Source organism: Nannobrachium achirus, assembly GCF_963921795.1.
Source record: "Nannobrachium achirus genome assembly, chromosome: 3".
NCBI classification, from domain to species: domain Eukaryota; kingdom Metazoa; phylum Chordata; class Actinopteri; order Myctophiformes; family Myctophidae; genus Nannobrachium; species Nannobrachium achirus.
This window is the reverse complement of record NC_137812.1, coordinates 7,423,694-7,437,828: the sequence shown is the minus strand read 5'-3', so window position 1 is coordinate 7,437,828 and position 14,135 is coordinate 7,423,694. Positions and strand designations below refer to the sequence as shown.

General features: G+C 41.2%; 1 protein-coding gene across 1 annotated transcript; it reads right to left on the bottom strand.

Annotated features, from left to right (window-relative positions):
- Positions 1-666: 666 nt before the first annotated feature.
- Positions 667-1,761, bottom strand: LOC308281966 (chemerin-like receptor 1; the record flags this gene model as incomplete). The annotated part of the gene is made up of 1 exon (XM_080722315.1): positions 667-1,761. The coding sequence occupies one exon, from the start codon at positions 1,759-1,761 to the stop codon at positions 667-669; it is 1,095 nt and encodes a 364-aa protein (XP_080578441.1).
- Positions 1,762-14,135: the final 12,374 nt, after the last annotated feature.

Below are 14,135 nucleotides of genomic sequence, written 5' to 3'. Positions count from 1 at the left end.
AATAACTACTACATTTTACAAAAACTTTAACAAGGTATTGTGGCACATTTAGGCTACTAACATGCCAAGTTTAGCTGCACTTGAAAAACCGTTCCAGGCTGCCATATCCAGCTCAAGAAACCGTAGAAACAGGGAAAAAAATCAGTCATGTTGCCATACCTTAGCTTTTTCTGAACTGACGCCACTGGTCAGCAGACCTCAGAGCCCTGGTTGGGCGATAGGGCTCAATGAGCTCAATGATGTAGGGCGGGGCGCCCTACATCACAGAGCGTGTGTATCCTCACATAACAAGATTAAGACCAGTATGATGGAGTATTTCAACCACTTTGATCCGGTTTGGACTAGGCCTATGGAGCAGCACGGCCTCTAGGGTATGCTAGCGGGGCATTTATGCTTGTCTTGTTGTGTGATACATGACTAAATAATGTATTTGATTACTAAAACTGTAGCCTATTTAATTAATTTCCTGACTAGAACGGTTGGGTCCCGCACACTGTCTTCACTTACAAAACAAAAGGTTTAGGTCACTTGCACGCAGCTAGAATATATAACTCTATAAAGGCGAGGACCAATCAAATCCAGACGCCAATACTTTATTATACAGGATGTAATAATAAGAAGGAGGGGCCCACACATTTGATCAACTTCATTCTAGTAAGTTCCCCCTCAAGGGCCCCTGAGAGCCAGGGGCCCACCGGCCACATGGCTAATACAGTCCTGAGTGTCATGAATGCTACTCTCCGGGTTAGAGGAAGTGTTGGTCTGAGGCAGGTCTTCAGCGAAGGCTTTCTCCATCAACTTTAGGATAGACCTGCGGAAAACATCCTTGAAATCATGACCCATGAACACGTACAGCAGCGGGTTCAAGCAGTTGTTGAGGACTGCCAGGGAGAAGGTTGCGGGGATCCCAACTTTGACCATATCATCCAGTGTTTTACTGAACTCTGTCGCCAGGACATTCACAAGCGTAATCAGAATCACAATATTAAAGGGAGCCCAGCACAGGAAATATGCGGTGATAACAGTTGCTATGATTTTGAAGGGGCGACCCGATTGACTGGCCAGCGAACGGTTATTCCTGAGCCGGTAGATGATGACAGAATAGCAGGAGACGATGACCGTGAAAGGGACCACGAATGTCATGATGAAGCTAGGAATGAGCAGGGCCCCAAATCGAAACTTCCTCACTTCAGCTGTGATGTATTTACTGTAGAGGTTTAAGTAGCACCGGACCTTATCATGACCAGAGGACTTTGTTTCCTTAAAGATCAAGAAAGGGGAGCTGAGAGCCAAGGCCAGCACCCAGACACCTAGACTCACCCAAGATGCCTTCCTGACATCGCGGTGGTTCTGGGCCCACACTGGACACACCACGCTTACACATCTGTCGACACTGATGACCACCAGGGTGTAGATGCTGGCATACATGTTCATGTAGAAAACCATACCGTCCATTTTGCACATGAACGTTCCGAAAGGCCAGTGGAGGTCCAGAGCTATGTTTGTGATTCTCAGGAGCAGGAAGGCTGTAGCGAGGAAGTCGGCCACAGCGAGGTTGAGGTACCAAACGGTGTTGACGGTTTTCTTCATTTTGAAGCCCGTCACCCAGATGACAACAGCGTTCCCCGACATGCCGAGCACAGAGACCAGGCTGAAGATGACCAGGGACCCGATCTTGAGGGATGTTGGAAATGTGTAGTTATTCTTTTCATTCTCCTCATTGACTTCCCAGAAAGAGCTGTTTCCACCAGACAGATCCATCTCTTTGCTGTGATAAACAGGAGTTGTTGACATAATCTCCATCAATTTTAAAACCTAAAATAACAAAACAAAAAGGCACATGCTTTGTTATTTATTCTTAAACTGGAATGCTTTGGTGCCAGTGTAAACCGCCTTGGATTCGTACAAGATTGTTGTATACACTTCAGACAGGAGGTCCCCGACCATAGAAAAACAGTTTGAGCCTTAACCATTGTGGTGTACACTTTTTATCTATCACTTTTTATCTATCTATCTGTCTGTCTGTCTGTCTGTCTGTCTGTCTGTCTGTCTGTCTGTCTGTCTGTCTGTGTGTGTGTGTGTGTGTGTGTGTGTGTGTGTGTGTGTGTGTGTGTGTGTGTGTGTGTGTGTGTGTGTGTGTGTGTGTGTGTGTGTGTGGCTTTTTCAACAGCCACCCACCCGCACAAAAAAATATTTCAGAAATGGAAATATACAGATATGTCACGTACAGAAGTGTTGTTTCAACTCTTCAGTATTTACTGGTATTTTGCTGAAATTTTTCTGCAAATGCATTATTTAATTTTTTCAGGTTTCTCAGCCTTTCAATTTTTTATGGAGAGTGTATTTTTGCAAAAACTCACAAATATCAAGAAACCACTCCATTCCCATTGATAAATTGATTCCCATAGGTAGATTTAAACTTCCAAGTCAGAGAAGGTCATATCTAATCTATATGTTCTGCAAATCCCCTGGACATCTACTGTCTTGCCAATGGCAATACATGTGAAGTTTTGAAATGGCACATCTGTACACGTAGGCCTACGCATCATTTCTCGGAACAAGGTATCTTACTGATCAGAAATACAGGCTGTATGTCACGTACGCAGCATGTGCAGGTCAAATACAGGAAATGCCATTGTCATTTCAACCAGTCAATATCGTTCCTTCTTTAACCAGACCAAGTGATAATATCATTTTAATCCTATATCCTAAAGTGAGTTGTTACGCTAAATAAATTACGCTCTATTACATTTCCATATGTTCGACACCAACAAAAGATTTATATGTTTCAAATATATACTGTATGTATTTTTTATGTTTTTGAAAATAGGCGTTCTACAAACAAGCACACAACGTTGAGCTTGTATATCGCCTATTTTCAACAATTCAGCCCCGCAAATTGTCAGTCATAGCCAATCGTAATGAAATATGAAAACTCTGACTGATAGATCTTGATCTCCAGAGGTAAAATGTACTGATCTTTGACAGTTTTGGACGAGATCATCTGCTAAGGTTTTTAACAGGAGATGTTCTAAAGATCAATGAATATCCTGCACACATGATCACCTGCTAAGAGACACTCATAGACACTCCCTCTGTTACTGAATATTTTTTTAACCCATCTTACTAGGGTGTAACAATATAGTAACTGAATCGAAAAATCGATTCGAAATTTTAATTTGCAATGATCTACTATATTGATATGCAAAAGCATATATCGCACCGTTTTGGCTTTGTATCGGATCGGTACTAATTCGTTTTGCAATGCAAATAATTGATTGTATGGAAACTAAGTATTTGTGCCTTGTATTTAGCAATTTTAAGAAGGAAAATGAAAATTAACTTTTCTATTCCATATGGCTACTCTTGGTCTATCAATAAATGTATGTCATCTCTGTGTTCATGTCAAGGTGCAGGTTCGTCCATATGTGTTGAAATATAATGTTCATGTATTTGCTAGAGAATCACATGTGTTTACTTATTTATATCCATATTGATAGATTCTTCCCTTAAAAACATGCACTATTTACACGTTTCACACAATTCTTTTTCTTTTTGCTAAATAGTTACTATATCGATTTTAAATCATTGAAACGAATCGGATTGCATTGCCATGAATGAACCAATATTGTCCATGTATCGTATCGTCAACCATGTATTGTGATGCATATCGTATCGCTGTTAAAATGTATCGTTACACCCCTACATCTTACCGTTAGCTACTAAATACAGCTGATGAAATTTCAGACATCAACATTTTTTAAGTGATATATTTATTTATGTTAGAACACGTTTTAAATAGCTCCACATTCTAGATAGCAATCATGTCTATACAATAAATACAGTGAAATAAAAGATACCTGTTTCAAGTGTTGAAGATACGTCTTTGTTCCAACTGAGATCAGTGAACACTGAGGAGCTCAGAGCACTTTCTAGCATCTTATGGGTGTCTGCATGACCAGGCACGTGCACACATAGACATCAAAGGGGGCTTGAACCCCTGCCCTTTTATCCGTCATAAAACGTGTCCTCTCCCGACCATGAATGCAGTTTTTACTAAGGTGAAAGAAATGCAAATTCCCTCTTTCCATGCCATACCTGATGGCAGCATTCAAGAGAATTGCCTTGTCCAAACTCTCCTGAACTTGAATGCAGCATCTTATGTTGAACGAATTGCCCTCTCTGTGTAGAAATCAAGCGAAATTAGCCGACCTCCAAGCTCACAACAACGCAGCATGACGAGTTGTGAGCTTGGTGGTCTGCTATTTTTGAGATTTTCATCAAAAGGCACTTTTAGAAAATTATCAGCCCCTGCCTCTCTAACATTCTCTGCACGTCACTGTGCAGGGCAGCCAACCATAGAGCACCTAATGGGTGTCATATGCATTACAGACAACCATAGTGGATCTTTGCAGAGAGATTAAAATAACAACCATGTGAAATGGGGAAGTTGATAAGCGAGTTCAGTTAGGAAATGATTTCCTGACTGATGATATCACAAAATTAAGTAACAATGAGTATGAACTTTTTACGTGGACAGTGCAGTGTGAAAGTGCTGTTTACTTACAAGTTAATCATGCAAACGAAACAGTAACATCGACAATCAACATAGATTCACATTAACCCTCTAGGACCCACATTGCATTTTATCCAAAAAAAAGGTTTACCCTACCACCTAAACATCTCCATTGGATTCTATTGTTTAGTATTACAATGACATTGGCCACAATATTTGCATATAAATACCCCACACAGAGGCTGACACTCACACCTGCCACAGAGGCTGACATTCCAGAGTTTTGACGAACAACATCTCACTTTTTCACTGAAGCTATTCCTCTCAAAAAGATAAGTAAAATGCCTGTAATATTTTTTTGGTGATCATTAGAATGTCTACTCTAGAACATGTATATATATATTATTGTGAAAAATATCCCCCATATGTAAATTAGAGCATGATTTATGATTCATGGCTATAAAACCTTACAAAAACATTTTTTTTATAAGAAAAAAAAACATTACATTTTCATTTTTGTAGGACTTTGTAGAAACTGCCCCAGAAAATGCCCACAAAACTGTGAAAAGTGATGACTCATCACTAAACCGTCGTTTTCTGGGGCCATTTTTAGCCCAAGGAATGTTTTTTGTGCAAAACAAATGCTTGCAATGGATTCAGTATCATGACAAACCCCTAGTTAGACCCCTCACATCCTACTTAACACATCGGGTGCCCACGTGCCCAGTAAATTTCTTTGATGTCGCTGGAGGCCCACGACGCGTTTGACGCGTTGTACAGTAAACTATACTGTACTGTAGCTACTGCACTTGGCTACCGCGGTGATGAAACAAACTCCATTTCCCAACATGCAGCGCGCAATTACGTCACCCGGACGTGCTGTGTGTCTCGTTGACTTCCTGTCTAGCGGCTGCACAAAAACGCTGTTTTCTCCTAATCTAGCTTTTAAATCACTTTCATTTCAAAACGGCAGCCTCTTCTACCTGCCGTAACACAAACACTGTGGCTTAGAAATGATAAAAAACGGTCCTGACTGAAAGAAAAGATTTTCGCGAAATAAACAGGACATACTCGGATTACATTTACTCGGATTACTTTTCTCGCCAGTACTCTCGCCGGTAGGTAAAATGACGCGTTTGACGCGTTGCCATGGGCACCAGCAAATTAGACGTCAGAGATCACGTGGGCATCCGATGTGTTAAATACTCAGAAAAAAAATGTTTTTCTGGGTATTTTCCTCCTGTAGAAAGTCGATGGGAGCCCAACTTCATTTGGCCGCTGTGGCGACCCCGAAGGTCAGCGACTCGGGCACCCTAGCTAAATCATTAGAGCATGCCCTGGGCTACATCTGTGCAAAATTTGGCGCTTTTAGACTGATTAGCACGAAATACCATTCTATCTCCCTAAGGCCCCCGACTAGCAGATGAGTCTTAAATCATGAACCGATGTAATTCAATCGTTTTCAGATTACACGTGCGATTATAAACAATCCTCATTGACCTCTATTGATTTGATGACGTACTGTGGAGGAAAATAGCCTAAAAAAGCCTATTTGTTGTCATAACGAAGTTTAGCTAGTGTAGTGATGCGCGGATGTAGGGAGTGAACCCGGGGCTCCTACCCCCCAGACCAACGCACAGACCGTTGTGCCAATAGGGCTGAGCCCGATTGGTAGGGCTGTTGTGGGCTGGGTCTTGGCTGTAATAACTATGGGGGCTACACCAGGATTAAGTACCTAATCAATCATTTGATATTTTTAGGAGAGTATGCAGGGGCGTCAATTGGGTATGGCAGGGGTATGCAGCTGCCATACCGTGTCCAGGGGGGGAAATAAAAGTTACTTTTAAATATAAATCCATGAATGTGTCTTTGTCTATCTGTGCTGGTTATTATGTTGTTAAATTACAGTAAAATAACTACAAATGCAAAATCTAACAATGGTCACTTTACTTTTTCATCCTCCACACTTGTATTCTCCCCATTTTGACAGCATGGTAGGCTATATTTTATTCTCCCCATCTTGACAGAATGGTATATTCCCAGGTTCCGCAGGTCAGCTGCACAGGTGCAATGCATTATTGTTAATTGTAGCACGTTTACTAACATGCCAAGTTTAGCTGCACTTGAACAACCGTTCCAGGCTGCCATATCCAGCCCAAGAAACCGTAGAAACTGGGGTCGAAAAAATGTACTTCTTAAAATAAATGTAGCCTATCATGCCTGTTGCTAAGGTATGGCAACATGACTGGTGTCTTGCACGCACGCCTTCGTGTGTGCAAGACACCAGTCATGTTGCCATACCTTAGCTTTTTCTGAAGTGACGCCACTGAGAGTATGGTAGTGCCTACAACAGAGTACCTCAACTACTTTCAAGAACTTTTAAGGAGAATTTAACTTGGTGCTGTGCTTTTCCTATGTGAACTGCTAACAAAGTATTCAATCAAAACCAGAAACATAAAGAGATAGCCCTGAATGTCCATAATAGCTCTATAACTCTGAGTCCAAATGGACCCGTAGGGTCTTCAGAGTGCAAATAAAACATTTGAGAACCAGTATATCAGTGTCATACATATTCTGAAGAAAACCTGGAGACTTGACATTCAGTAATTGGGTCTTATGCTCAAAATAAGAACATATAATGGTGTGTGAAAATAAATTTGCTATGGACCAGCTGGGCCGAATCTTTGCCACGGACACAACTGTCTTTGTAGTGTGTACGCCTGTACGGATATAGATGACCCCTGCATGATGTTGTAGCTTCTAAATTTTTTTTAAAATAAGGCCATGGTGAGAACTGATTTGTGATGGCCATACTGTATTATAATATAGGCAAACATAAACTGTCACCTTTGTGTGACATTGAATTTGTATTTATATTTCTCTCTATTTCTCTATTTATCCTTCGCTGTCTCCCAGACCTCAGCTGTTCTCTCTGCACCACCTGTCCAAAGGCGACGTGCCTCCACGACCAGATTCAACAAGCGGACAGCGGAGGCAAATTCATGCAGAAAGTGTGGCCTGTTCAGAACACAGGAAACAGAGCACAATATACTGCCCAAAAATACAGATAAGAGACCATATCAAATGAGGAGTGACTATAGCAGGAAGTGTGTCGACATTGCGACATAGCATCTGTTTGATGGTTCATCCTTTCGACATGGGTGAATTTTAACCTAGTGAAAAGCTAACCTGCCGACGCGGGTGAGTAGCTATAACCTGCCGACGTGGGTGAATGTTAAGTTAACCTTTATACTGTCAGGGTGCATCTCATGCTGTATAAGCCAGGTTGTTGTGGTGTGAGGAAACTGCCTCGCGTTAAACAGGCTGCAGCAGAAACAACACAAGACTCCTCCATTGGAGTATGAAATTAAATTATCCAGCTGTCATCTGCAGTGTATAAAAGATCACACCTCCCGGTGTTCATGTCAGACACAATGTCACCCAGCGCCGGTTGTGGTAAATGGTAATGAATGACAGGACAATACGTGTGCTATCTGGGGACATGTCAGGGACTGTTTTGTTATTAAGACGATTACCCATTCAGAACGGGTACACATTATTGTGTATCATTATTTTATGCTTCAACTATTGAAAAATAGCAGATTGTACATCTGCTATTTTTGATAAATCGTGAAAATTAGAATGTTGACCCGATTCTAAGTGTCTTTTGAATCCTTTCTAAGGTTTTTTGAAAAACCTGTTTCTATGTCAGCAATCTGGCCAGCCATCGTCAAAGAAAAGGTCCTTTTCACTTAACTGGAGCTCAGTTAGTCTGTTCTTGAGAGACTACTATGTCAGTGGTTCTCAAACGTTTTCATGTGAAGGACCCCCAAAATTATATTTATTTCAAAATATTTAATTCCAGGGACCACCCAGAAGCAAAATTTTAGTTACAAACGATCGCTTTGAAAATACATAATATATTCAAAGATGTGCACACATTTTCACGACTTAAAAAAAAAAAACAGATCTACAAGCTCGCAGCGCGGCACTCGGTGCCGCGCTGTGAGCTTGTATATCTGCTATTTTTCACTGGTTAAAGCATTCAGTAATTCTAGGCCTAAATGGGTTAACTCAGTCGGTGCCATATTTAAAGTGGGATGACCTCTTATATTGCCGGTTCGCCAACAAAGGGTTAAAAAAATAGTGTGCACGCTGGTGCACACATTCGTGCACAGATCATGCACTATGCATGTGCATGCTTTTCACAGCTTTCAAACAAAAAAATCCGCTTGGAAATCCGTTCAGGCATTCAGGAGAAAGGAGCCCTTATGTTTTCTTCAAATGTAAACAAACATGGCTGCCATGTTTGAAAGATGGGGTTGGTATGGGGGTTAAACATGCAATTTCGCGATCGCGATCATGCCTAGTACACTGTTGGAGGTCCAAATTTTTTTTTTTTATTATTTAAAAAAAAAAGACGTTCAGAAGACGTCTGGCAGGGAGGTCCATAGTGAAAAAGACGTTTTTATTAATAAAAACGTCTTTTTTGGCAGGGTATGAGAAGGGGAACACACAAAGAAGAGAGCATACCTTTCCACAATAATGATGTGACCTAGCTCATGTCATACCGTACCAATGATATTGTGCGTATCCTGAATGATTGTTGTGCCACCTCCTAGGCCTAGAATTAGTAGCATTTAGACACTGAAATTGGAGTGGAGTTGGCACTTCATCACATTCACGCAGCTCGGATAGGTTCAGTTCATTTCAGTTCAGTTCCAGTCAACTCTAGTCGGCTGAACTAACCTAAACCGGTGATTCCCAACCTGCGGAGTGGTGCCCACTGACTGGTGGGTCATTATGTTATTGCAAGTGGGCCTGCAAATAATTTGATTGTATTAATATTGATAACGGGTCGCAAATCAAACGTGTTCAGATCTGGGCCATGTCTCCCACAGGAGGTGTGTCTGAAGCCCGTCCTGGACTGTAGCCTCCAAAGATAAAGACATTTATATTAACATTCATAAAGTATGTAAAATAAATTCATGGTACTTTTCCTTTAAAACACTGTCGGGTAGAAACCTTGTATCTCCAAGTTTCAAATGTGTACGTTTTATTTTCGTAAAGTAAAGCCCTGCTTCATCATACTAGACTGTCGCGCAGGACTATTGAAAATAGCAGATCTACAAGCACACAATGCCTTGCACCGTGAGGCGTTGTGTGCTTGTAGATTGGCAATTTTCACTATTTGAAATCATTTTTAAAATGATAAATACAAAACAAACGGTTTTGGACATGCAAGGTTTCCACCCGACAACAATCGCATTGTAATACCGAGACATATAGGCCTACAGTACTTTCTAGAGACGGGTGAACACTTTCCAGATTTCTCCAGAGGGCCCTGAACCAGAACAGATTGGGAAACACTAACTGATGTAAACCGAACTCCAATCAATGTGAATGAAACTGCACGAAGACAAGGAGGAGAATAGGAAGTGACATAATCCAAACAAATTGTGCAGTCTGGTCACACCTGCCGGCAGATGACATTGCTTATTAGACCTGAGCGCTCTATTAGAGCCCTAAATCACACTGAATTATGGGTACACAGCCAGCTGCCAGTGACCCTGCAGCCCTGCTAGTACACAGTACATCATCCTTCATTCCCTGACTCCCTCGAGTCCCTCCCCTCCATTTCCCCTCTCTTTTCATCACTCTCTCTCTCTGTCTCTCAGTCTCTCCCTCCCTCTCTTAACGGGAGAGTGTTTTTTGCAGGGTTTCAGTCCGAGTGTAACAAAAATGCAACTCGTTGCGGGAAAACTGTTTAGTACTCAAAGGCCGACGGAAAAGTACAATATACAGTACAGTAGAGTAGAGGCACTCCGTGGTGTTATCAATCATTAGATAATCGGATAGCTGGATTTACTCTTTTTTTTTTTTTGGATGACATATGGTCCTTGATGAAATTAAGCTCACTTCACACTGGGCAGCACTGGCTGCACAAAACAGCTGCAGTGCACAACCTGCATTTATCAGTCTACAGACATATTTCGGTGTGACCGCATTATCTTTCTCCCTCCATCGTGCAGATGGTGGTTTTCACTGTTTACAGTGAATAGGTTTTTCTCTGGTGTGGATACGCTGGTGTGCCTTCAGATTCGCTAACACACTAAAGTTCTTGCCACACTGCTTACAGTGGAAAGGTTTTTCTCCGGTGTGGATACGCTGGTGGATCTTCAGTTGTCCTAACACACTGAAACTCTTGTCACACTCTTTACAGTGAAAAGGTTTTTCTCCTGTGTGGATACGTTGGTGCTTCTTAAGTTCATCTAACCGACAAAAAGCCTTGTCACACTCTTTACAGTGAAAAGGTTTTTCTCCAGTGTGGATACGCAGGTGTCTCTTCAGGGGACCTAACAGACTGAAACTCTTGTCACACTCTTTACAGTGAAAAGGTTTTTCTCCAGTGTGGATACGCAGGTGTCTCTTCAGGTGACCTAACTGACTGAAACTCTTGTCACACTCTTTACAGTGAAAAGGTTTTTCTCCAGTGTGGATACGCAGGTGTCTCTTCAGGGGACCTAACAGACTGAAACTCTTGTCACACTGTTTACAATAGAAAGGTTTTTCTCCTGTGTGGATACGCTGGTGGCTCTTCAGAGTTCCTAACTCACTGAAACTCTTGTCACACTCTTTACAGTGAAAAGGTTTTTCTCCTGTGTGGATACGTTGGTGATTATTAAGTTCATCTAACCGACAAAAGGCCTTGTCACACTCTTTACAGTGAAAAGGTTTTTCTCCAGTGTGGATACGCTGGTGTCTCTTCAGGGGACTTAACAGACTGAAACTCTTGTCACACTCTTTACAGTGAAAAGGTTTTTCTCCAGTGTGTATACGCTGGTGACTCTCCAGGTGACCCAACTGTCTGAAACTCTTGTCACACTGTTTACAGATGTGAGTTTTCTTCCCTGTACAAGTCAGCTGATGTGTCTTCACCTCTCCTGGTTGAGTTAAAGTCTTGGTAAACCTTTGATGACTGGAAGATTTTGGTTCATCTGTGTCTCCTTGTTCCTGGCTGGTTACAATTCTGGTGAATTGCTGGCACGATTCTGATGGGATCTGTCCATTTATGGGCATTTGGGAATAGAGGTTGCCATGGCTCGACTTAGATCTGGAGTAGGTACAATCAGAACTTAGTCTGGGAGGACTGTGACCACACTCCTTCCTGAAGTGGCGGTTCATCATCAAATCTGAATCTATACATAGACTGTTATAGGAACAGAGTTTTAGGTTCTGTTGGGTAATGGACAATTTATTTAGCCTCTTTCTGACTCCCTAAGTTATCCATCTACTTCTCTCACGACACGGAGTAAAGAAAAATGAACGCTCTGGGCTCTGTGGAATGAAGTGGAATTCAAAAGTATTTTCAAATCTTATACATGCTGAGCAGAGCTCTGGTCTGACCTCAATCACAACACAAACGGTTGCCGTGCATGCCTGACAACACCGATGTGCGCAGGCTGCCGCCCCTCCATATTTGGGCAAGAGTGATGTCATGAATTTGACATCACTACCATGATGGAAGAGATCCAGGTAGATGCCACGCCTTTATTAGGCCCGGTTTATTTATTTTTTCATTCAGTAATTAGTGTGGTTGCTATAGTATATAGGCAGGGGTGAAAGTGGGCCGGAGCGGACCGGAACGAGGAGGAGAAGGCAGCTGTCAAAATCCGATGAGTCGCGTCAGTGTCCACATGCTTAAATGAAGTGGGGATCATTTCAATTTGCAGGTTGGAGATCCGGTATAGAGCGGATACGGATATGGCATTTGTTCATGGCTGTGTGTGTGTGTGTGTGCACAAATGTACAGATAGAGTAGGCAGGCTCTACAACAAAATACATTTCACCAAAGTTCAAAACATGTTTCTGGTTGGCTGACAGACAGACAGACAGACAGACAGACAGACAGACAGACAGACAGACAGACAGACAGACAGACACGTTATCAGCATTGTTAGTTTTGATTTCTAGTTCAAATCAAGCCATTTTAAAGCTCCCGGCAGTCATCTTGGGTGCCATCTTGAAAATGTGGTAGGCTAAGTATATTTTCCTGGATTTTGGGGATGTTACCAAGCATGCCTAAAGGTACCAGAATGTTTACATCCCTCTTCTATTCTTTCTTTTATATTATAAAATAATAGAAGAGGGATGTAAACAAAGTCAGCCTGACAACGGCCAAAATGAAAAAGTTGACTGTAGCTCCTTTAAAGGGCTAGGTCACCCCTGAGACAACCAAATCTTATTTTAATGTTGTTTGTGAGACAATAAACACACTCTTGGGGTTCTTATGTGTTCAAAATGTGTCTTTAGAAATCTTAGTATTTCATGATATTCTGTGTTTGACTGAATAACTCCAACTCCCAGATTGCTTTGCATATCACCATTCCTCGACTCCTCCTAAATTCCCACCCATATAGGATGTCCTTCCCTCTAGACTCTGCCCACACAAAACATAAACAAACACACATGTAGTAGTCACATGGTGTCGAAGTGTGTTGTTATGGATTGGATTGCAAAGTATTCACCTCAAACCTTAGTTTTACAACTGAGATATATAGGCCTACCTTATTGTTGTGTTAAATAGGCTATTGTTTGCTCAGATGTAAATTAATTTCACTGACGACTCATGAAGATAAAACATGATAGATGCTCCTGTCCATTGAAGTCTTCCTCTGTTGCGTGATGGCTGGCCTGGGTCCTGCATTGGAATTCCATCATGCACCGTCCAGCACACCAAAATGTATATGTATTTATATATTTCAGCTACAACCAAAACATGCTTTACTATGTACAGTATAGACAGACTATGCATTTATCCGTGTTCTAAACAAAAAAAGAAAAAGTACTAACATGTCTTACTTGAGTGGAAGTATCAATACTGCAATATAAATATACTCTGTTACAAGTAAAAGTTCAGGAATAAAATAATGTACTTGAATAAAAGTAGCCTACAAAGGTATTGGCATCAAAATATACTCAAAGTACCAAAAGTAAAGTACAAAATGGAATTAAATGAAAATAGCAGATCTACAAGCAATGCGTTGCGACACGTTGTGAGCATGTAGTGGAGTAGTCTAGAAGTAAAGTATTGAAAACTAGAAATACAGATAAAGTATAAAATACCTCAAAATTGTAGGCTCTAATAAGGATAGTACAGTACTTGAGTAAATGTACTTAGTTACGTTTACACCACTGGCATAGATCAAATGATCTCACATCCAACCAAATGTTTGTGCAACCAACATGATAAAGAAATAGTCGTACAATAGTATGAATAGCAGTTTATTTACACAAAGGATTGGCAATTACAAATTATTATTAGCACAGTAGCCTATTATTTGATCATGTTAATCCATTACACTGCAGCTGTTGAATCATTTTCTGTCAGTGGCTAGACAACGGCGACGCTGGTGTCTGAAAAAAGAATGAAACAACAAGTAGTAATATTAGTTTAATAGATCGGTAGGCAACTATTTTAGCACTCATGGCTCAGACAGGAACAGGGAGCACACAGCTGATGGAACTCAACAGAGAAATATTAGGGTGAGACTTTGACATTTATAACTTGTATTTAATTATAACACTTAGTTGGCTTGGTCTCTGTGTTGTATTTACT